Below are 26,150 nucleotides of genomic sequence, written 5' to 3' on the forward strand. Positions count from 1 at the left end.
AGGAGTGCATTGAGCAGCGATAACGCGCGGAGGAGTGGCGAGTTTCTGTGCGATACTGTGCGCGATAATAATAACTGCATCAATAAATTGCTCTGATATTTAGATTAAGGTAATATTTAAAACTTGACAATTTAAAAGTGCTTGTTGCTAGGACTATTTGAATAAAGAATATATTGGTCCAAATGCGCGCGCGCTACTGTGAACACCTTAGTAAGAGTGCTCTTAAGAAAATCGCTTTAAAAAAATGCATAACGTGTGCTAATAGACAAGTTACCTATATTGAAATGACCGGGATTAAATGTGATACGTGTTAGTGAAAGAAGTTCTCGGAATACGTGCATACTTATGGAGAAATCACAGTGTTAAGTTTGAACAAAATCTAAAACTACCGCAATTATACCGTGCGAATAACCGCCCGCGCCGATAAAGTTCAGTGACCCCATACTTCGTGAATCTTCGGGACATCGATCGGTCAACTGATATTCTACGTTGTGCAACTTTCGTACATGTCGCATAATGAACATCTGTAAACAATGTCAACTTACGATTAGGAGGATGGACACACTGAGATGCGTAGTATGCAAGGAATGCTACCATTACACATGCGTGAATATGACTACAGCTCAATTTATGGCAAGAAACAACGAAGTAAACCGCATTTGGTGCTGTTTTGAATGCTCAAAGATAACTCTCAGGCGTAATGTAAACACACCGTGCGCGAAACTGAATGAGACAACTATGTCGATAGAAGATTACGATGACCGGCCGGAGGCCGCGGCCGCCGTCAACGTACTTAACACACTTAGTACTGAGCAGCCACCGTACAAAAAATCAGAAAACGAACCAATTACTTTATCTAGCATTGGTAAACAGTTAGACATCAAATTAACAGAGAATAATATGTCCCTAATCATTTATTTGAAGGACATAATAAAAACACAAATATTTAATGCGGTAACTCAATTTAAAAGCGAGATCACCCAAAACCTCACCGAAATAAGGTCTGAACTAGAAAGTCATAATACCGAAATCAACAATGTAAATGAACGAATCACTTATTTGCAATCAGAAAATGACAGATTAAAGGACGACATACAAAAATTGGAGCACCGGATAGCTAACTCGGGAGAAGTGACCTCGACTACTCAGAAAACCAATAATAAAAAGGTGATTGTATTGTACGGTCTAGATGAATATCGCTATGAAACGCAGGAGGACCTGTACGACCGTGTCGCATATCTATTTTACGACATACTAGGAATCAATATTAACCCCTATGTCGAAGACTTACGAAGAATTGGCAAAAGAGGCCCCCGACGTCCTCTTGCCATAGAATTAATAAGTTCGAGAATGGCAAAATATATTTTAGACAACCGTTACTGTTTTAAAAACTCGGGAATTAGTGTCTCCGTTCACCTAGACCAAAAGGAACAAGAAGTGCGAAAACAACTAAGAAAAATAATGCTGAAAGCGCGTGAAAGCGGAAAATTTTCGATTATTAGAAATAACAAGTTATTTATTGATGGCCGAGAACAAATTCAGACAAACTATCTGCAAGACAACACTCAAAATACAGCTGATCCTGTAACAACGCCAATTAAATGCCAGCTCCCCCCCTCTACACCCACCGCGCCCAGTCATGGAAACTTAAATATAAAACTCACTGACGAAGAGAATGAAGACCGTGCGTGCAACCGCACCAATGATTCCTTTCGCAAAATTTGAAATAATTAAATTCCAAAACATGCAAAGTTTATTTAATAAACGAAATGTGTTACAAGTGTTTCTTGAAGATCTACACGAACCACTATTAGCTTTTTGTATGTCAGAGACCTGGCTCACCCAAGCGAAGGCAGAGCTCATGCACTTTGAAAACTACCACTTGGCAGCAGCATTCCACCGAGAAAACTACAATGGAGGCGGCGTTGCCATATTAATCAACGATGCCGTGAACTACATTGAACGTAAAGAAATAATGGACATGTCGGTAGAATATATCATAGAAACGTGTGCGATTGAACTTACAGATTCGAACCTTTTATTAGTTGTATTAAAATACTGGAATAATAGAGAGAGTGACATTTTTTATACCCAGTTAAAACAAATTTTAGAATATCTTCAAACCAAATTTAACAATAAAAAAATAATAATCGGCGGTGACTTCAATACTAACGTCCTAAAAAAAACTAGACATACAATGAACCTGTTGGATTTAATGATTGAATATAATTTTAAGCAAAATATCACCGAACCCACGCGAGTAAATAAGGATAGCTCAACTTGTTTGGACCTCATCTTTACAAACTTTACCGAACAATTCACGACCTCAGTGACTGAACTAGGTTTACCCGATCATAGTTGTACTACTATTACTTTAGAACAACAACAACCCTTAAACAAAAACTATAAAACAAACATTTGGTACCAATCAAAGCGAATTTATAGCAAAAAAAACATCGAATCATTTAGGTCAGAATTAACGCAGGTAAATTGGAACAATTCTATTTCTCTAAATAAATCTGTAAATGAAAACTATAATTCACTAATCAAAAAGCTACTAGAAATTCTAAACAAAACTATACCAATAAAACGTCTAATGATAAAACCTTTACAGACAAATCTTTGGCTAACGCGAGGTATCAAAACATCTTGTATGCATAAGAGATTGTTGAGAATCCATGTTCTGTCCTCTAGAAATAAAACTTTGGCGAATCATTACAAAACCTATGGAAATTTTTTAAAAAGTATTATTCGAAAATCCAAAAAGATACAATTCATTAGGAAAATGCAGAAATCATCTAATAAAATAAAATGTATGTGGCAAGTAATAAAACAAAGCCGGAATAAAAAAGGTAAACAATATAAACAAAATATACAACTGCTTATCGAAAGCAAGCTAACTTCCGATCCCAGATCAGTCGCAAATGAATTTAATAACCTGTTTGCCACTGCCGGGCGATCGCCGCCGGCAGCGGACGCGCGAGATGTGCCGCGCTGCCGCGCGGCCGACCCGTGATGCGACCTACAGAAAGTACAATGTTTCTACGTCCTGCGGAGGAAAGCGAAATATACGGCCTAATACGAAGCTTAAAAAGTAAAGCAAGCTACGGCATCGACGTGCTACCTTCAATATTAATAAAAGCCTGTGCAGTGGAACTAACCCCTCCACTCACTTATATTATAAACCAGTCGTTTCTTGAGGGTATCTTTCCCGATGCGTTAAAACAAGCTGTAATAAAACCCATCCATAAAAAGAACCAAAAAACCGACCCAAACAACTACCGCCCGATAGCTTTGTTGCCCGTAATTTCAAAATTTTTTGAAAAAGCAATGTGTAAGCGACTGTATTCTTTTTGTGAAAAATATAACATATTTATCGATTCACAACACGGTTTCCGAAAGAAACGGTCAACTACCTTAGCAGCCTATAAATACATAAACGAGATTTTGAATATTTTAGACAGGAAAGAGTACGCGATTGGAATATTGTTTGACATGACAAAGGCTTATGAAAAAGTTAAATTTAACATACTTCTAGACAAATTATACGGTATCGGAGTGCGCGGTATAACACACAAATGGTTCCAATCTTATTTAAACAATAGAAAGCAATGCGTTGATATTGAGTATACGAACGAAAGCTCGAGAGAAATTAACATCGTTAGATCTGATGTCCAACCCGTGTTAGCTTCAATCCCTCAGGGAAGCGTTATTGGATGCGTGCTTTTTATCATTTACATAAATGACCTCCCAAGATCTTTTTCCGAAACTTGTGTCATGTTTGCAGACGATTTCTCCTTGCTACTATCATGTAAAAACAATATAAACCTCAATAACAAATTACATCAAATTCTTACAAACATTGTGAGGTGGATGAACGACCACAATTTAGAAATAAATTTTACCAAGACGAAAATAATGCAATTTAGGCCCCGTCAAAAAATCGAATTAGACATGAATTTTTCTTTCGACGGCATGGAACTAGAATGCGTCCCCACGTTCCCACTTCTCGGCATCACTATCGACACCCATATAAATTGGAAAGATCACGTACAAAAAATAAAAACAAAATACAGCCAATTTAATTATGCACTAGGACAGCTAAAAAGGACCACCGACCTACAGACCACCTTATCGGCGTATTACGCTTTCGCGTACGCGTGGCTTAGCTATGCCGTGATCCTATGGGGCAACAGCACTGACGCACCAGATTTATTCCTTTTACAAAAAAAATCTATCCGCATACTTTCAAACACTAAACACCCAGAAAGCTGCAAACCATATTTTAAAAACCTTGGTATTCTAACCTTACCTTGTATCTATATTTTAGAATCATGTAAATTTGTAAAAAATAACCCAGAAATGTTCACTAAAGTCGGAGATGTACCTCGTCGTTTTGAATCTCGTTCCAAAAGTAATTTAATACAAATATCATCTAATTTAGCGATACATAAAAATGGACCTTATCCCACGTCAATAAGGATTTTTAACAAATTACCGAACCACATAAAAACTGAACCTAACTATAACAAATTTATACGTATTTTGAAACAATTTCTTGTGGAAAAAGCCTACTATACCGTCGCGGAATATCTACAAAATGATGAGCCAAGATATTGAAACTGGTCATAGATGTTGTCAGATTGTCACCTCTCTTAATAACATCATATTCTTATATAAAATAATGATAAATAAATGGAAATTATATTTTAATGCCTAACAATTGCCTAAGAAATATTTAAATTAAATTAAATTATATTAAATTAAATTATATTAGGTCATATTTTTAAATTCATTTAAAATGTATTTTCAAATGCCTAACTTATTACATTTTGTACATTAAATGTTATTCTGTATAGGTACTTTAGTTCTTAGCTCTTAAATGTATTGCAATACCCTCACAGGGTTGTGTTGAGACATGTAATGATTTATGCAAGATCTTTTGTACACACACTAAGCAAGGAATAAATGAAATGAAATGAAATATTGAATTGAATTGAATTGATCAGAAAGAAACGTATTGAAATTTCACAAATGTGCTCCCCATTCCGAACGTAATAACAGCTGAAATCGTATATTTCATTTCTTTAAAATGAGGTATATTTTAGCATATAAACATATGAAGTACACAAGTAGAGTCAGACCAAGCTAGCTCGGCAGCGAATTTGATAATACAGACTATGCAAGTGTTCTTTTAAACGTCATAGTTTTATACAAGTTTGACGTTTAACATTAACATTTGCACACTCTGTGCTATCAAAATCGCTGCCGAGTTAGCTTGGTCTGACTTTAGTAGGTATTGTGTTTGGATGTTCAAAAAATTTAAATAGGAATTTTTTTTTATTTTACCATTAAACATGTCTTACGTACAAAAAACATATTAGGTATTACACGATATAAAGTAAATATTTATTTGTTATTATATAAATAAAATGCTAAATAATACTATATTTTACTAAATAACTTTGTTAATTATTTGGCTGAATGGAACTATCATTGGCATGTTAGCTGTCGTAAACAGAAAAAAATTAAAAAGTAAAACCGGCGTCCGTTATTTTCACTTAAAATTTAAATGTATCTAAATGATTTATCTTAAATTGCAGTTTGAGTGTTTTTGTATAAGATCAGTTATTATGATTAATTAATTTTTGCTATGTAGGTATTTATCATCGCTAAACTTAGTATAATAAAATTACAGTGCTGAATTAACAATAAAGTTCAAGGGAAAATTCGTAAATGTAACTGTAAAGTACTCATGTAAACAATATTTTTGTTATTGTGATTTTTTTAGCAAATGTATTTAAAATATTTTTATTAGTTTATGCACATATTTTACGTATTTTACAATGAATGAAGGTATCGATATATCAATCAAGATAAATCGATTAATTGAAATAGTTAGATTTCAAGTTAGTCGTTGGTTTCCTTCCATATTTCTTTCCTACATCGCTGCAACGGTTACAATCCTGTGACGTCACAAACAGACTCCATGCCCATGACACTAACGAGCGTTTTTGCACGAGGTTTAAATTAGCTATAAAAATGCAATTATGTATTTATGTTAAAACCTATGAGTATAGCTAAAATATTGTGTTTTCCGGAATCAATACAAGTGCACCGATAATATTAAAAGGGATTTATGTCACCATGCCTATTGACTGTTGAAACCAACCATAAGTGAAGCTATCCTATTACTTTGCAGTAATAAAACTGCAAGCATTCCATCAATCTCTGGGCCTACATTGTACTTGCGCTGATTGCTGCGACCGGCCCGTACAATGCGTACATGTATGAAGGGTGAGATATCAAACAACCTGACGATATGGTACATGATATGTGTTGATGTACTTATAAGAAACACAATCGTTGTTCATCATAAAATGTAAAGCTTCATTGGATGCAAAGTTTTAATTGAACCTATTGAAGACAAAAAGCACGTGCACAGAATTTTAGATCTTAAATAGCTTGAGAAAACTTCTGACTCATTACCTAATTAGCAGTTGTCCACTTATTCGTTTAGCTTTCATTTTATTATATTATTCGTTAAGAAACTGATAAAGATTTGTCATCATTATTAGCTACGAAATTCATGCAAAGCTACGATCTAACTCATCCATAGAACTTACCGGCAGCGATAGTCGTGCTCATGAATTGTTCTGAATCTCGGTTTCATTGTAAAGCAATAATTTAAAATAAACAACACAACATGAGAGCGAAAACTCGTTAAGGGTCGTTTGGATACGAGAGCGTCAGGGAAAATACTGATGTTGTTTGCCGGTGTCGGGTCACTCGACTATCTATCTACTGAAATCCTCTCTCGTTCGGGCGCCGATTATCCTTGTCTGTTTCACGTCAAACGTGTGTGATGGAAAAAGAGTCAAATGAACAGTAAACATTATCAAGTTGCCTATAAAAAAAACGATACGAGATCGAAAGCCCTTAGGAAGTTTTACTCACAAACAAAGGATTAGCTAATTATCTTAATTAGTATTAAAACGTCGTTATTCTATTTTTCTGTATGCTATGTTTCTGTTGCGATTCTTTTGTTTTAGTGTGTTTTACTTTGTATTAAATAAATAGAATATAAAGCTAATAATTTATGTCAGCATTCAATATTTGTTATTTATAACTATTTTTGTAGGTTATTATTATGTTATTACTGTTAGTATTTAAATAAATGTTTCTGTATCATTTATTAAATATTATTAAATATGACGCTACAGCAACGGTCTTAATAGTATGTTCATAGTACGTAAAAGATTATCATTACCAATTATATTTCCGTCTTGTTTTTATCTTTTTGATTCAGCTGTAATCTATTTCTGTATGAAGTTATATAACTAGTCACACTAGGGAAAAATCGCATTCATATTTAAAAATTATACGGACATTCATCAACACTAGATTTAGATTAATTTTTGATTTAGATCGTTCTAAGGCAAATGTGTTGAAACAATACATTGAAGCCATTCAAATGCTTGTGTATATAAAGTATGTTCAAAATAGGACGTTTAAGGGTTTTCCCTTACTCGTATAATTGGAGCCATAAAACCATACAAGTATGGTGGTAAGTCGGTATGTACCTCATCCAAAAGCTCCCAACTATGGTCAAAAATTAAATTAAATATTTTCAAAAGAACTCAGACAAAACTAAAAATAACATTGGTATTTAGACTTAATTACGTATATATTGGACTTGTGGACCATATTTAGTTGTAGTAGGTACATGACTAGGTATATTTGGGCGGTATTAGGAAACCTTAAAATATTACCCAACAATTAATTAACTTAAACAATTAACTATGCATTCACCCAAAACAATAAGGGCTATAGATACAATCAAATTAAATGTGGCTTTCAACACGGGTCCTTATGCTTCATCTACAACAAGGACGTTTCTATCAGAAATTCTGCTGATATTTCCTAATGGCACTTGAAGCATAACGATGATTCATTCTGTGATGGATAGCCACAAATTGTCAGATTTGGTGGATACTGTTTCCCAGTGCTTTTTAGGTACGAAAGGGAACACTGGGAAAATATTTTGAACACCCAATGTAAGCAGTTAGGTGGTAATATTTATATGTATTTATACAATGTGTATGCGTGTGTATGCGCAGATGCATATTCGTAATTGGTTATGATTGGTATAAAATTAGCTATAGTATAAAAAGTACAAGTACCTACAAACACATATATTTTGTATGTTATGTTCTATCTATCGACCAAATTTGCCAAGAAGAAAATGTATCAAGTAAAGAGCTATAGGACAATCAAATTAGATTTTTACGAAAAATGTATTCCCAGGAAGCTGGAAATCGTTTTAGTACCTTCATTGGGTCCTAAATGCATGTAATTCAAGTTTGCGCGCTCCCAGGAGTGGTGCGTAAATATTTGCTGTTTTTCAGTTATTTATTTTGCTTGTAGATCGAAAACGATACGCCCAACGACAAATTTGTTCTAATTATGATGAAAATTGATATCTGAGAATCCGAAAAGTACCTTCATATAAAGGTATAAATAAATTTCTTATGATTTATAAATTCCTAGTCAGTTGTAAAAAAAAATTTCTTTATTTTTGGTATGATCATGTTCAAAATCCGAAAACGCCTTTTCACCAGTGTCTGGTCCACCAAACCTTGCTGGTAATTGGTAATTGATGGTGGGTTCCTTCCTCATCGAGTAGTTTAGCAATGCAAGGAAAAAATTATCTCCGAATAAGGCTCCCAAAATTGATGCACACCTCCTGGGATTGCGTAAACTCAGATTACACGCATTTGGGACCAAATGAAGGTATTTTAATTATTAAAACGATTTCCAGCTTGCTGAGAACTAATTCCTCAAAACGCTTTATATCGCTTTAATTTGATTGGCCTACTAGATAAAAGATCCCTCTCGTCGTAATCAAAATCACATAGGCAATCTTGATGACCCTTTTATTAGACATAACAATTAGGGTAAACCCTCCAGTGAATGAACACCCCCTAGTGAATGAACAAATTCACGTTTTTTGTCTAAAATAAGAAATATAGCAATTTCTACCACTTGTCGTATTTTTTTTCTTATAAACAACTTTATTTCCTATGCAATGGCAACCCGTGATAAATTTATTTTTAACCAGTTTGAATGTGACTGGCGTTTGAAGTTTACGTGTTTCTGGTTTTGAAGTTTTGTATGGAAAAATTAGATCCCAGATAAGAACAGTGTACGTTTGGAGCAACATATGAAGTGCTTATTTAATGTTTACCTGTACAAAGTTTAGTTATTTGGATAGATTAAGAGTTAAACCTTCTATAAATGCACACTTCGTCGGCGTATTATGCGATTAAGTCTTTATTTTTTAGAGTTCCATCACTGGCTTATCAAATGTTCTGAAACCAGTTCATTGACTGGTGTCATCTATATTTAATTTTTTTCTAACTTTATATGTAAACGAAATGGTATTGAGTTTGTTTTTTGTGATTCTGCATAGAAAACGATTCTGATTCATTCAGCCAGTATTGGAACAAACCAAATTTCTAGATTTTTCATAGTCCATTTACTGGATTTTTCATGCCTATGTATGAATAGTACAAAATTTGGCTTGGATTTCTACTAATTCTATGTATGAACAATGTAACCACGAACAACGGAATGAAAAGTCTATTATTTTAAGCATTATTTGCTGAGCCTGACCTTTTTTCATCAAAATATATACGTTGTTTCTTGTTTTAATATTGATTCTCTTTTTCTTATTAATATGTAACAGATTTCTGTGTTATTGGTGAATAACCATCATTTCATTATATTCTTATATATTTAATATCAAATAGAGGGGATAAAAAGATATAAACGCTTTCGCTATACCTACTAGAATAGACCTGGAAACGGGTTTTGTGTTAAAAATGTCTTTTTAATGCTGATTAAAAAGATCTAAATTATGTTCATTCACTGGGTTTTGCTGTGTTCATTCACTAGTTTTCATGTTCATTCATTAGGTTTTTGGATACTTTTTGATAAATTATGTTATAACTCAAAAACTATGAAAGTAATAAAAAATCGCTGAAATTACTTTCTTAATTATTAAATGAGGATTGATTAAATTGCAATTAATTATTCAAATTATTAATGAATGCTGAGAAATGATTTTTCAAACTTGGATAATTGCTTAAGTGTTCATTCACTGGAGGTCTTACCCTACATATGTACATAACTTAAATATGAGCCGTTGTACATTACGTACTAGGTACAAAAAAAGAATTATATCGCAGGACCGTTAATAGGTAGGTAATATACCGTAATATACCGTAATATACCGGCCGTGGCCTGGAAATATTTAAAACATAGATTGTACTCCTCAAACGGTGACACTTTTGTTCAATATTTTTTTTCAATTATGAAGTCTTTGGATTTCCTATTTTTCATACAAATTAAATATTATCTTCAATATACGCCATCATTATTGTAATTGGCGTTGCTTGTCACGTCTTAAACACAACAAAATTCGCAATGCATTACGTTTTAGAATAAACTTTGTAGTGCGCTAAAAATCAAAACACAAGTTATTTTTCAAATGTTGGTTAGTTTAAGGAGTACCGCCTACAGTTTAATTGTTTGCTCCTGCTACAGGGCACACCCGGTATGTATATATATATATATGTATATATAGTAGTGTAGATATAATTATGATGTGAAGTCACCCGGAGCAAAACGTGGGTGGCGATTTGAATTGACTAATCTTATTCGATGCGAGTTGACATAATTTAATCATGCATTCAGAGTAATAATATTTATGTTTATGAATGTTATAATCAATTATGTTTTGGAGGCATCAGTTTAATGAAATAACATTCGCACAAGCCATAGAATACCGTAAAACCGTCTAACTTTGCCCTGAAGGTCAAAATAATGCGACCCGCCTTGGCTTCGCACGGGTAGTTCAACTAATTTACACAAAACCTTTACAAATTATACATATGTATAAACCTTTCTCTTAAATTACTCTATCTCTTAAAAAACCGCATCAAAATCCGTTGCCTAGTTTTAAAGATCTAAGCATACATAGGGACAGACATACGTACAGAGCGGAAAGCGACTTTGTTTTATACTATGTAGTGATGTATCTTAGTTTGTAAGGTATGTATCTATGGGAATTAGTTGCCTGATAATGTGATAATAAATGAAATTTTAACTTAATTAAATGTCGCCGCCTATCAAACATACTATATCAAGGTAAAAACGACTGCGTGGACCTTTAGTAAATAGAAGCAAAACCACGAATTAAATATCCGTAAACTCATTTCTTTATCCGTTACCTACCTACATATTTTACCATGATTACCGCAGAAGGAAAATTTACTTTCCAGAGCATAAATGGGCGGCTGTCTGATAGGCAAAATAAATATATAAAATAAATGTATCAAAAATCCTTGCCCATAATTAAACGAATAACATACTAAAGAAATGTCATTCGCATATCGGTAAAGGAACACCCCGGCATTGTGAGAAAGCCGGACTAAAAACCATAAGGCTCGGTTTCCCCTTTGGAATTTTTCTCGGATATAATTTGATAAAATTTGGTATAGAGTTCCTTATCTGTACAACACAAGCGCAATTTCACCGTATGTCCTACAAAATCTTTCACAATTTTTCCGTAACTCAATGGGAATTTTCATTTTTTTTTTTGTCCCTTGATTTCTAGTTTATTCCGACCAGAATAAGGAGCTTTTCAAACTAACCAATTTTTATCAAAATATGATAAAAAAATAAAACCGATAAAAAAATAAAAAAATGACCCAAATAGAAACTCCCGGAAAACCGATAAGATGAGGAGGAGTACCTATTTAGTACCATTAAAACGATTAAACAATAAGGGCAAAAATTAGTTGGAAGTACCTATTTTAGTAGGTACTGTAACGAAGAAAGTCTAGAAAATAAGCACTGAAAATAAGAGCGCAGGGGTAACATAAGACAGGATTACAGAGGTGACGCACTAGCCTTTTGTGTAGTATATTCATGATGCGAAAACTTGACACCTTGACGGGGCTTTGTTACAAATATATAATGAAATAAAGTATCTTTAATAAATACTTAAGGAAAAATCAATACCTACATTCAAAGAATATACAGTGTGTAAATTAAATACAGGCTAATCTTAAAACATAAACATAATTTATTCCTGCCTGAACTAGGGTACCCTGTGTTTCAGCATGTTTCAGGCAGGCAGGCAGGGCAGGGTTTGTGGGGGTATGAGGTGTGGTGGGAAAACGGTGGTTAGCATAGGCCTAACAAGTATATTGAGATAAATTTTGCTTAGAATTACAATGAAAATATTAACCATACAAAATAACACACAAGTAACTAGATACGAGCTTTTTATAGTAACTGTCAGCGATTGTTCAAAAATTAATTACCGGGTCATAAAGTAAGTGTAACTTAGAAAAACTCCTTAATTAATGATTACACGGATAAATTCTATGTTTGTATGTATATTTATTAATCTATTCCCCCTTATTGGATTTACTCACCGTAGGTACCTATATCATACTCGTGTGTCGTTACAATTTACAGTGACACGCTGGACTACTACAAAGGTCCTCAAGCAATCTACGCCTTGACAGAATTTAGATAATCTTTCTTTCTGCAAAGTAGTAACCTGCAAGAGACTAGAGGGTAAAATACACATAGGTACAGTCCGTTAACTCTGAGAATGACCTTCGGATTTTAGAAAGATACATCGGGTATCGGCGATAACACGCGAAGGTGATTCCGATTTCTTATTAACTCACAAAAAGTTTTAAACTTACCGGAAAAAGTTAAGGATACCTATTGTCTCAATGTAAAATAAGCCCTAATTTAATGACATTATGCTTAATATTCGGTCGATGACTATATTGCGATTTGACTTTTTGTCATAATCTAAATAAAATAGAATCAGAATTTGAAATTCGTCCGGAGGTAATTTGAAAACAGAACGTCACACTGTCATTTACTACTTCTGGCGGAAATTATACATATAGAGTTGTTAATACCAGTCACATATTTCAATTCATACGGTAAAATTATACAATTTTTCAAATTCGGGAGTTCTTTGAATCTATTCTGGAAATCATATACCATCCTCCAGATTTAACACAGTCCTTTTTCGGTCTCTTTTTCTTTGGCCTTTCAATGGGCTAGGATGGGGGGGGGGGAGTCCGGGGGGGTATCGGGAACTCATCTCAAAAACGGTGTATTTCTGTAAATGGTCAATCACGAGAAATCATATATAAAGTATATAAATATTTTTGAAAAGAAGCGGAAACTTAAGAAAAGTGATAATTGTAAATATTTTAATAAATTTCAAGACTGGGTGATAGAAGTAACAGGAATTTCAAACAAATACATTAAGAAAAATATTAACCGAAGCCGACCAAAAGCCTCCATCCATGCCCATTGAAACGCCAAAGAAAAAGAGACCGAAAAAGGACTTTGTGTTAAATCTGGATAGTTTTGATTACGATTTAATCTGGAGGATGGTATATGACTTCCATAATAGATTCAAAGATCTCCCGAATTTGAAAAATTGTATAATTTTAACATATGAATTGAAATATGTGACGTATTAACAACTATATAATTTCCGCCAGAAGTAGTAAATGACGGTGTGACGTTCTGTTTCCAAATTACGTCCGGACGAATTTCAATGATTCTATTCTATTTAGATTATGACAAAAAGTCAAATCGCAATATAGTCATCAACCGAATATTAAGCATAATAAATTAGGGCTTACTTTACATTGAGACAATAGATATCCTTAACTTTTTGCGGTAAGTTTAAAACTTTTTGTGAGAATCCGAAGGTCATTAGAGTTAACGGACTGTGCACAAAGATTTCTTACTTACCTCACATCTTCTAGTTCGTAAAACATGTCCTTCGAAGAGTCATGAATGTAGATCTTCACCATGGGACTGTCCATGTACTGCATGGTGAGCTGTTTGGGGAAGCTCCTCACGAACAGCGCTTTTACGGTGTCGATAGAAGTAATTTCGTTAGGAAGCAGCGCCCGCTTAGTCTCACTTCGATATTGCAGAAACACCAACCCTAAAATAAAATGCTCTTATTTAATAATAGCACAATCGAATTAGCGCTAACCTCGAAATCACTTCCAAAGTTGTGAAATTTGGTATATATGTTAATTAAAGGTCTCTTTTTCATGTCCACACTATTTGACATTTGGGGACCTCGAGGAATCGCAGCCATCTTGGAAAATGTGTACCATCCTGGAGAAATTTGCGTTTTACTCCAAATCTACGTTCTCTGAAAATATGGTGTAAGGCAACATTAAAGCTTATATAATTCTACACAAAAAAAGTCCTAGATATCTTTGCGGAAAAATACATCTTGTCATAGAAAATATTTGCTGAATTCAGATTTAGCGCTTATACCCTTTCAGGGGATCTCTTAATAGGAAACTTGTAGGAATATGAATCCCACTTTTATCTATACATTTGTACACCTTATACCTCAATATCAACATTTTACTCGACTGCAACTTAAACGGAAAGTAGGGTTATGGGTACTATACTGATAATCAGTACAGCCTGTAGCTCAGGAAACTGGTAGATTCCTCTTGCCCTTCGCAACCTGTTTACACTTAAAGAAAAATCAATACAGCCGCCTTGAAAAGACGCCGAATATTAAATCATATTTTTACTTCTAGCGCCTAAACTATTATGTGGATTCCAATAAAGTAGACATGAGTAGATCCATAATTGGTACACGAGTGCTATGCAATACAAATTTACTAAAACAAATGGAGGAAAAATGTTTAGGATTTAAAAATGTGACTGCAAAAACAGATTTTAGGTCTTAAATGGGGTTTAAACAATAGGGACAGTAATGAAATTTGACACCTATAATTTCAGGAATCCCTGTTTGCGTATCATAAAATTGGAACTTCGGGGACCACGGGGATCAAGCGCCATCTTGAAAAGTATGTCTTTTTTTAGTTTTTGTTTTTTTCTCGGAATATCTGGGTTTAATGTGATTACTGTGTATGCCGAAACAAAAGCTTATTAAATTCCACGCTAAAAAGGTATACAACACCATGTCCCAAAAACGAAGTCTTTTTCTAGAAATAGGGCCCAGAAGCTTACCAGTTTCCACACAATTTTTTTTTTCGTGGTTGGGTAGATAATATTTTTGTGTTCCAAAAATTTGTTAAAAAATTATACAAGTGTTACCATCATTTCTGGGTTCAACGGGGAGCCCTAAAGTGGTTTTGAAATAAAATAAAGAGATACTAAATTAAACAGTATATTGAATTCTCCTACAAGAAATCTTGGGGTAAGAATATATTTAGTAGCTAGCTCAGTCTTAAATAAACTATGTACGTATGAAATATAGAGCACAGGGGGTGAGTTGGTGTTTCAAGGAACTGGAAGACCGGTAAACTTTAGGTAAAAGAATAATAATTAAAGATTAACTATTGGGCGCCTTAATAAAAATAAAAGGGAACACTCCAACCACAACTGCAAGACCGCACTCCTGCGCCGACGCCAGGCCTCGAATCAGCACCGGGGAACAGTCCGGATCTGTTTCCCCCAAGTCCGCTCTCAGCTGCCGACAGCCTCAGGTTGGGCTTGAGACAACGCGACCAGGTGAGGAAGTAGGAACATTGTGTAATACTAGCCAAAACGCTTGGCCCTGCCAACCGCGTAGGGTCGAAAGTAGTATAGTCGTGAAACCCTGAAAATTACAAAATAAATAAGCAACGGAACGGAATTTCCGCAGAGTGATGTAGAATTCCAAACTGGCTTACTCGGAGCAGACAATAGGCCTTCAGAGCATAGATACAAGCTTGCATAATTTCCATGCCGCCGGGGCTCACTTTCGACAAAACGTTTTACATCCGATAACTGAAATAAATATAAAAATAATCAGCACTGCACTAATCTCACACGAAATGGGGAAGAAAATAGGTAAATTACTTACGATGAAGCGGTTTAAACCGCGATTTAATGAAAGTTTGGCCTCATAGGGCACCGAGGAAAGCAATCATCCTCCTATTGCATTTTCGAAATCTCTTAAAATGACAACTGACAGATCAAACCACAGATACTCCCACCGCTGCGTTTCGTTGCGCGTACAATGTAGATGCAGCTTTCAAAACTCGGCTTCGTAAAATAAAATATTACTTAATAATAAATTCCAAAAAGGAAAAAGAACAGTAATAAAACATTTAATTAGGTTTTGATTTTTGTAAATTAATAAAAGAAAACCTTTTGTTTAAGAAAAAGCAGATAGCGAGGTATCTCACGCCCTCTGTCGATCCCTTCAGCAACTAACGAGCCTATGACAACGAATCGATTCAACATTCCTGCCTTCCACTAGATGGCCTGGATATAAAAAAAAAGAAATAAGTTACTTACATTCTTATTTAAGCAAAATACCTAGAGGGTTTAAAAAAATATTGTTACACAAGTATTTTTTTCTGACGCCTTAAAATAAAATTTTAGTAGATGATTAAGTACAACCTTTTGACTTCTGAGCCATATTTCTAGAAGAAAGCTCCGTTTTAGGGACATGTTGTTTTATACCTTTTTTGTGTAGAACTTAATAAGCGTTTATTTCGGCATACATAGTATTCACATTAAACCCAGATATTCCGAGAAAAACAAAAAAAACAAAAAAGACATACATTTCAAGATGGCGTTTGATCCCTGTGGTCCCCGAAGCTCCAATTTTATGACACGCAAACAGGGATTTCTGAAATTGTAGGTGTCAAATTTCATTACTGTCACTATTGTTTGCTATCACATTTTTTAGTTCTAAACATTTTTCCTCAGTTTATGATACTAAATTTGTATTGCATAGCACTCGTTTACCAATTATGGATCTACTGATGTTTATTTTATTGAAATCCACTCAATAGTTTAGGCACTAGAAGTAAAAATATGATTTAATATTCGGCGTCCTCTCAAGGCGGCTGTATTTATTTTTCTTTAATAAAAAATAATCTAAAAAAAAAGTAAAACCAACTTCAAACGGGAAAAAATAAAGTATTATCTCGTTTTATATGCGCTAGCAAACTGATACGTTTGAAGTCGTACACCATATTTTCACAGAGAACGTAGATTTAGAGTAAAACGCTAATTTCTCCAGGATAGTACATATTTTCCTGCGATTCCTCGAGGTCCCCAAATGTCAAATAGTGTGGACATGAACAAGAGACCTTTAATTAACATACATACCAAATTTCATTACTTTGGAAGAGATTTGGAGGTTAGTCCTAATCCGATTGTGTTATAGTAGACGGAAACTATCCAACTAACAATGACGGCGTGGCATATCTCTGCATATTTAACTTTTAAATTTACATAGGTAATAAACCTCTTCACGCCTAAATCGTTGAATTTAAATGAAATTTGACTATCTCCATATTATATTCGGGGAAGGAATCAAGGAAGGCATCATTCTCTTCAGACGAATCAACAATAAAATGTATTTAAAAATGTTTGCTGGCGTGCGTGGCGTGTGGATTAAATGTATTATCACTGTCGTTTCTTTCGTTTCAAAATTCAAGTAAATATTAAATTATTACAATATGCGACTCTTGCTCGCTCTCATTAAAGAAGAATGGAACTTCTACAATAATGAGTCCCTCTAATTAATACTTTGCCTACTGTACAAACTTACCCAGCGGACGCTCCAATGTTTTGCTAGGTGTTCGCACAACAGGTAGCGAAGAGCGCTGCTTGCCGCCGCGCCGAAACCCGGTGGAGGCCGTCTCCACTTCCGACATGATGCCTGGGTCGTCGTCGAACAGCATAGCGCTGTTTGGCGGCGGGTAACCCCTAGGCAGCGGTGGCTGGACATAAATAGTAGGCATTCAGGTAATGTTAATGACAACGAGTCAGATTTAAAAAAACATGCAATCAAATTTTTAAGGCATATTATATTTACGTAGATTACTAGAACACCCGTTTAGAAGGGAACAAAAACTATGGCAAGCCGCCCGAAACTTGCAACGGAAGATATTGCAATCGCTCGAGTTTTAAGAGTCCGCAGCAAGCTCGGCCGAACTTCACCTTCCCATACAAACGGAGTTTCGTTCTCATTTTAAAACTACGTTGGATTGTAATGAAACTTTGCACGTACAATGACATAAACAACTCGTGCCGATGTAAGACATTCCATTCGGTCGTGTTTTAATTTATCGCCACTCGTTGCGAATTTCCTATTTTCCGCACTTGTAACGTAATTTACTATTATGCAATGTACCTATACATAGTTAATTAATGGTACAATTATTAAACTTGAAAAAAAAAATCAGTATGGTTGTCAAGCAACACCCGTGGAAATATTATGTATCAAAAATATTATTATACGGCATCAGTCTAAGTAATGGCAGTGACTGAATGACAGTTTCTTGGGAGGCCACGTATTACCAATTTACCTTTCGTCTTGTTTAAAGTACCTACTAATGAATTGCGTGAGTGATAAGTTGATGAAACACTGTTAGGAGAAGGCATGATGCGTAGTAAAAGATAGACACACAGAAGAATACCGAAATTTTTTAGAAACTGTTTTCGAACATCATGTGGATAAATTAATTTAAAAAAAAACATTTTTACAAAATTTTGTACCTATGTATGTATTTATGTATGTAAGGTTCAAATCTTACAAGGTAAATTAGACCCACTTCCCGACTTCCAACGAAGCTGAAAATTTGCATACATATGTAAATCGGGTGACAATGCAATATTAAGGGGCCCACTGACTATCAGTCCAGATATCGGCCTGTCAGTTGTTCGCAAGTGTCAAATTTTTGTTCTAACTGACAGGCCGATATTGTTGGGCGGACTGATAGTCAGTGGGCCCCTTTTATGGTACCATCGAACTGATCTAATGATGGAGACAGGAGGTGGTCATAGGAACTCTATGATAAGACAACGCAACCTAATTTTGTTTGGGGATGGTTTGGGGTTTTTGAATTGTTTCGAAGAGTATTAGTTGTCTGTGGAAAGAAAAGTAGGTACAGTCAGTGATAAAAGCTTGTAGTACTTAAAAAAGATAATTATGCCAAAAACTTATTATGTGTATTATAAGTAGATTTATTCGCGGGTTACGAGCTTGTTAATTAAGATTCGGGTACATTTATATAAATTTAATCTCCACTAAATAGAGTCAGATAAGAGCCATAATGATTTATAAAACGGTAGTTATAAAATAATTTAAAAAATGAATACCCCAGGCTCCCATGAGTCGTGATAAAAGCCGGGACAAAGCTAGGAAGAAGAAGAACTTCGCAAAGCATAACCAAACAGATAAACTTTATTAATAAAAACACTCGGTGGTGTGTCTTCACTTCTTTGCGTTGCCCAGATATCTCCGCCCTGCCGAATGGTAAATGTCGGCAATGACAGTTATTTGTATTATATGTGATTGTATTAGCTATTAGCAAATTACTTTAATCCTTGCCCGTCAGTGTAAAAGCAACGCATGGCGCTCTGGCGTGGTAAAAATAACTTCTGTTGTAATAATACGAGCAAAAATAAAAAATTACTGAAAGCTAGTATACAATTGCCTTAAGGCATATATGCTCCACTATATATTAAACTAAATACATGCTTGACTTACACCTCTTTATATATATTTTCACATATTCCCAAACCACTCACTTCCTAATCCACTTTCAAATTTTTCCTTGTATATTGTTTCTAGTTACTGCCTTTACTGTTCTGAGCTATCTTCTTGCCCTGGGCTCCACGGAAGACCAGCGCTGTAGCATATACCTATATGTTAGAGCCTATGCTGAGTGGTGTCCATTTGTAGCCTCTATAGCAGCATCAATATTATAATCATTGCATGTTAGTATAAGCTACTTGTAATTTTACGTGTTAGTGTATAAGATCTTCTTCTTTTTAAACTTGTATGGTTCTGTATGTAGATTTTTACAATAAACGTTTTCTATTCTATTCTATTTTATTCTATTGTAATTGTTATGTTTATAAAATAGTGTTAATAAAACGTTCGAAATGTTAATATGAGATTAGTCAAAAATTCCAAAGCCAAGAGATGCATTTTCGAGTAATAGGGTCTACCTTCAGAGCCCTGGCGTCTAGATTCTGCCTTTTATCGCGACTTTTGTTGACCGTCGCGTATATAGGCGTGTAAAGAGGGACCTGCCCAGCAGATGTCCAGTGCTAAACATAATAATACTTATTTAAAAAACTGCCTTATCTACCAACACTGCGTCATGGTAATGTTAAATCCATAAATCATTACTATTGAAATTAGTTGCAAAGAACGTATCTAAAACTTTTTCCGATGTACCGTAAAATGGTCCTACTTTGCTCCCCAGTGGGTAAATATACGCTATAATTCAAAAAAACCGGCCAAGTGCGAGTCGGACTCGCGTTCCAAGGGTTCCGTACATTACACAATTTAAACAATGTATTTTCTATGTGAAACGTCTTAAAAAAACCCGAAAACTAAGTAATTAAGTCCGACTCACGCTTGACTGCACATTTCTAATAGGTTTTTCTGTGATCTATAGGTAAAGAACTATTTTGTTTATTTTTTTCAAAATTTTAGACCTAGTAGTTTCGGAGATAAAGTGGGGGGGATTGGTCATAACTTCTAAACTGTTAATCCTAAAATTATAAAAAATATATATTTGAGATTCTCACAATGAGCTCTTTCATTGGATATGTAACACGATATAGTTAGAAAAACTTCATTCTTAAATTTTTTCATTTACCCCCCAAAAGTGGACCCGATGTTTAAAATTCATTTGTTTACGTTACATGTCCGTCTTTGGGTCACAAACTTACATATGTATACCAAATTTCAACTTAATCGGTCCAGTAGTTTCGGAGAAAATAGGCCGTGACAGACGGACAGACAGACAGACAGACGCACGAGTGATCCTATAAGGGTTGGACTTAACGTCTAATATATCCAAACATAATATTTATATATTATTATTTATATACTCAGATAAACGAAATGAAGTTGTATATATATAAAGGTATTTTAAATTGCTATGTTAGTCATAAAATAGTCTCTCGTTTTTGGTAACTCTGCACCCCTAAGTGAACTATAAGTAGGAGCAAAAATACCCCAAACAATGGGTATCCTTTGCTCCTTATTCAATATTCATTGCTTAAGATATACAGGGTGATCAATCCAAATGGGTCAGTAGGGAGAAGTCAGAAACTATATACTACAGAAGATATAGCGACACCTGTTGTTAGGAACCATGGCTTCAATTTTAGATTTAATAAAAAAAAATTCAAAGCGCTGGTGGCATAGCGGTAAGGGCGTGAGACTTGCAATCTGGAGGTCGCGGGTTCAAACCCTGGCTTCGTACCAATAAGTTTTTCGAAACTTATGTACGAAATACCTTTGATATTTACCAGTCGCTTTTCGGTAAAGGAAAACATCGTGCGGAAACCGGACTTATCCCAATAAGGACTAGTTTCCCCTCTGGGTTGGAAGGTCAGATGGCAGTCGCTTTCGTAAAAACTAGTGCACACGTCAATTCTTGGGGTTGGTTGCCAAGCGGACCCCAGGCTCCCATGAGCTGAGGCAAAATGCCGAGACAACGCGAGGAAAATGATGGCATTCAAACTTCAGGATCAATTATACATAAACTACACGCGATTACATATAGAATATTGACCAGGTTCGATTCCCGGTTATGTATATCGGTTTTAAAAAAAGTTTGAATGTCATTATTATTAAATCTAAAATCAACACCACGGTTCCTATAAGAACACATTTCGCTATCTCTTATAGTTTCTGACTTCTCGATACTGACCCATTTGGATTGATCACCCTGTATAAAACAACATTTCATAACATTGATTTAACGATAAAATATGTTACATAAGATGCTCTTCTTAATATTCAATTCGTCTGTCAACTATGTGTATAAAATATTCAAAATTTCGCACAAATAAGCGGGTGGCCTAGTAGGCCAAGTAATAAAAAGATATAGAGGGAAAGCTAGGAACACAATTATTGACTCAACAGCTTTCATTTTGTTTAAGTAGTCATGTCGCTAAGACGCTTTCCAAGATGTGAAAAACCGAAAAATGGAACCTTCAAACTCCCCTCTCCCCGTGGCACCAGGGTTACGGGCGGGGACTATTGATATGTTCACCTCCTAACCATCACCACCACCACACCACACCACAACCACCACCACACCACCACGTGGTGAGACCATTTCGTGGCACTTTCTCTTTCTATGTTTCTCTGTTTTGTATAATTTTCTATTGTTGTGTTTGTGCTAACGAATAAATTATTTCTATTCTATTTTATTCTAACTAGTCCAAACAAAGCTACGAAATCAAAAATTGTGTTCCCTCTATAACTTTTTTTGAGCATTCATTTCCTGGCCTCTTAAGGTCTAATCAACGCTAACTCAACTGTTTTTAGTGTTCCGTGCAAAACTTTGTTTTGACAAACGGCCCTACAAACACATTAGCCATAACAACAACTCATTTAGAGTCCTGAGTGACATAGTAGTTTTATAAGACCCATAATAATAGTTTTAGGTGATACTATGGAAATAAACGGTCTTATTAATACACTGGCGCTAGTAAGGTAATATAATAGACATATGATTGCATAATGCAGCTAAAGGCTGTAATAAGGTGGTATTAGCTGCCTCTTTATATATTATGGTTACCACTTTAAGTAGATTTTAACGCTGAAGGTTCTTTTGGGGTGCCCATTATAACTTACCCGCGCTATAGCTCTATAATCGTGTTATGTTTACCTTTTAGTGCTTAATGCCGCCTACAGTGTTACAACAGCTATAAAAATACTCTTAAGCCATTTAAGAGTGGCAACAGTAATTCTTATAGCTCTTAGTAATATAGTGATACAACCGACATAATTTTCCCTGTTAAATCACGTAGTTTTTTTGGTGCTAGAAGTGCTATAACAGCAGCATGGAACCGTAGCTCTTCAATAGTGTTTGGGCGAACATTATTACAGCTTAAAGTTATTTTTAAGTATTTCAGGTATAAGATACCTCTCTCTATAACCTTTAATGGTTTATCGTGATACATTGTTGTTTAAAGTTGAATACTACATCAAATATAGCCTTAATAGGCCTAAAAGCTCTAAACTACGACATAAGTGTTAATAATCATTTACGCCATTTTGTTTACAAACAAACACAAAAATGCTTGAAATATCTAGTAATAAAGCAGTAATTGTTAAGGTCATTTTGTTCTGATATTACAATATCTAGTATGTTTAGCATAACCATTCACAAAACTAAAGATTATAATTAACTTACTTACAAAAAATAAACTAGGCTAGTATTATTAGTATACAAAATTAATCAAAACATGTTTGGCGCTTGAAAATTGAGATGTAAAATACCATATATAATGACAGAAAAGTAATAACCGCAATAGAATTTCAGTTGAATTCTCTAATACGTGTCGTGAAACTTTGCTGTGTACTCACCAGGTAATAATAATTCCAATAAACCATCAAGCTGTCGCCATTATAAACAATCTGCCTGACTACGTCACGCAACACTATGAGCGATTATTGGAAATTGTATTAAATATTTTGTCATTTTAAAACTACAAACGATTGTTTTCACTACTGCAGCGTTCTTGTAACACTGTAAGTGATACAAGATAACATATTACAAGGTTATTAGAACTATAAGTAAAAATACTGCTACTTTAATATCACTTCCGGCAAGAATAATCCCTATTGTAGCACTATTATATCACTAGTTTATCACTATTGCACATAAAATGAACCACTGTAGAGCTTCAAGCACTAACGTCGGTGCCTAATTCCGACTATAAGAGAGTTATAGCGTGCTATATCGCTAAATTTTAGGCCGCACTATCGCTATCAGTGTTTAATCGAAATAATAGTCAGCTTTTATAGAACTAGTTTTATCGCTAAAATGTTACTTGGGGGAACACTTATGGGATCACTTGGGTCTTGCAAATCAGTTAAATGCGTTTTTACTAAAGAAATTGATACATCACTTTTACGCAATTAATTTAAAATGTTACTATTAGTGACTAGCTAATATGTATTATGTATTCACATATTTTACAAACGTTGTTTCTCGAAGATTTTGATGCTGCTTATTTAATATTGTGTTTAGATCGTTAAATAAACATCTAAACAAAGCACTACCTTTGTAGATTTAGTGACTTTGTATGTACAAATATTTTTTCTAGACAAATTATACTTATCAGTAGGTAAGGATGCTTGCAATAAAAACAATATTTTTTTTCTTGTAAGTAAAGTGTATAAAAAAGGTAGGTAGGTGGAATGTTTGTAGGATTGCATATTCTTGAAATTTAAAAATATTGCGCTATCATATTTATATTTTTTGCGTAAGGGTATCTTTCTGAATAGAGTCTGTGCTGAAAGAGAAGAGTCGTAGGATTTGAGGGCGTGCCAGTGCTATTTTATGGTTTTTGCTATGCTGACAACACTGTCACGTAATTATAGTACGACACTAAAGGTCATGATACTTGAATCCCTTTGTTCCGCCTTTTTGCCACGGCTCACTAAAGGGAGCCCGGTGTCGGATCGGCAACCTAATCCTATGAATTAGCACAGGCACTAGTAAGTGACTACCATTTTACCTTTTACCCAAAAGTTAAAATGTCTCATATACTACAGTGACAGTTCGATTGAAAAAAAAACTACTAAAACTAGTTAAGAATCTGCCCATACCAACTGTCGTATTAGTACAAAACTACTAGGGTCTAATTTACTACCTAATCTGCCAAGTCCAACAGTTATTTTAGTATCGGGGCCACAAAAACATTACATAGTTAGGAATTATTAGGATTGTTCGGATCTCTCACGATATTATACTTCGTCGAAACTCATTTAACTCACTGGTAAATGTGAAATGATATTTCGTAACTAACAAAACCTAGTACCAATACTAATTTAAAAGTTTTCAATGAAAATATATATTTGCTTATCTTAAGATACGGATTTAAAAATAAGCAAATGCATAGTAATTTTAATTGAAAACTTTTATTAACTAAATCCGAGGTCTGAATCTAAAATACTCAACGTAGGTAACTTACGAGTATGTTATAATGATTGACCTAGATTCAAAATAAACAGAGACACTTATCGAACTATCTTCATCTAAGCTATGTGCTTGAATCTGACATGTGAATTACAGATAATCGCATATCTTCAAATAAATGGTCTTTTATTCGAGATACCGTAGGTACTTTTACTCAGTCCTGAAAATAAATTATTCATATATATATGACTAAAATGGCAAATTATCAAAACTATTTGTCAGTTATTTTTAAGATCATGAATGATCTATAAATTTACGTATTTTGTTACGTAGTCAACTTAAAAATTTTGAATGAATATACTTACCGATTATGTGCCGGAGACTAATTAATAAGAGGGACTATTAAATAGGTAATTATTTTATATTAAATACAACATAAATACCCGTCATAGCGGAAACAATTCCTTTCCCGGTGATAAAGACAAATGTCAAATATAATTTCCCTTGTGGTTTTATGTACCAGTTTTATCCTGTTTTTAAAGTATTTCATATATAAAACTTGCAGTTTTTGTAAATAAAAATACACAATGACAGAAGTTTGTTTACTTTTTATGGCAATCAAATCTTTGACACCTGTCTGTCAAAGATTTGATTGCCATATAAAATTGATGATGTTAGTTCCCGTTGCTGCCACGACTGTTCTCTTTCCGCACAGACTCTACAGTAGTATAATATATAGGAGAATGGCTCTACAGTCCGTTAACTTTCAGAATGACATTCGTTTTTCGGGTAAAATCGGACGTAATCGCGTAATAGAAAATGTGCAGTCGTCTTTTCAGCCAGCTAATTTAATGGGGACTCATCTCAAAAAGGGTATTTCTGTAAATGTTCAATCACGAGAAATCATATATAAAGTATATAAATATTTTTGAAAAGAAGCGGAAACTTTTAAGAAAAGTGATAATTGTAAATATTTTAATAAAATTCAAGACCGGGTGATAGAAGTACCAGTAGTTTCAAAAAATACATTAAGACAATAGACAAAGCGAAGCCGACCAAAAGCCTCCATCCATGCCCATTGAAACGCCAAAGAAAAAGAGACCGAAAAAGGACTGGATAGTTTTGATTAGGATGTAA

The 26,150-nt window shown here is 34.5% G+C and overlaps 3 protein-coding genes across 11 annotated transcripts in view; 2 read left to right on the top strand and 1 right to left on the bottom strand.

The window, feature by feature from the left end:
- LOC134753714 (uncharacterized) overlaps window positions 1-26,150 on the top strand; it is a 242,851-nt gene that overhangs the window by 159,391 nt on the left and 57,310 nt on the right. The window lies entirely within an intron of this gene.
- Window positions 1-26,150, bottom strand: part of LOC134754154 (coiled-coil domain-containing protein AGAP005037) — a 245,100-nt gene that overhangs the window by 146,444 nt on the left and 72,506 nt on the right. For all 9 annotated transcript variants that reach the window (XM_063690269.1, XM_063690268.1, XM_063690260.1 and 6 more), the window contains 2 exons: window positions 17,660-17,831; window positions 13,864-14,062 (listed from right to left, as the gene is read on the bottom strand). In XM_063690269.1, coding sequence (XP_063546339.1) covers window positions 13,864-14,062; window positions 17,660-17,831 — 371 coding nt within the window. The remainder of the gene's footprint in view (window positions 1-13,863; window positions 14,063-17,659; window positions 17,832-26,150) is intronic.
- LOC134754716 (uncharacterized) lies at window positions 44-3,016 on the top strand. The gene is made up of 3 exons (XM_063691050.1): window positions 44-1,684; window positions 1,830-1,983; window positions 2,914-3,016. Exons 1-3 carry the CDS (start codon window positions 517-519, stop codon window positions 3,014-3,016), a joined length of 1,425 nt encoding a protein of 474 aa, XP_063547120.1. The 5' UTR covers window positions 44-516.

The sequence above is a fragment of the Cydia strobilella genome, chromosome Z (genome assembly GCF_947568885.1).
Source record: "Cydia strobilella chromosome Z, ilCydStro3.1, whole genome shotgun sequence".
NCBI lineage: Eukaryota > Metazoa > Arthropoda > Insecta > Lepidoptera > Tortricidae > Cydia > Cydia strobilella.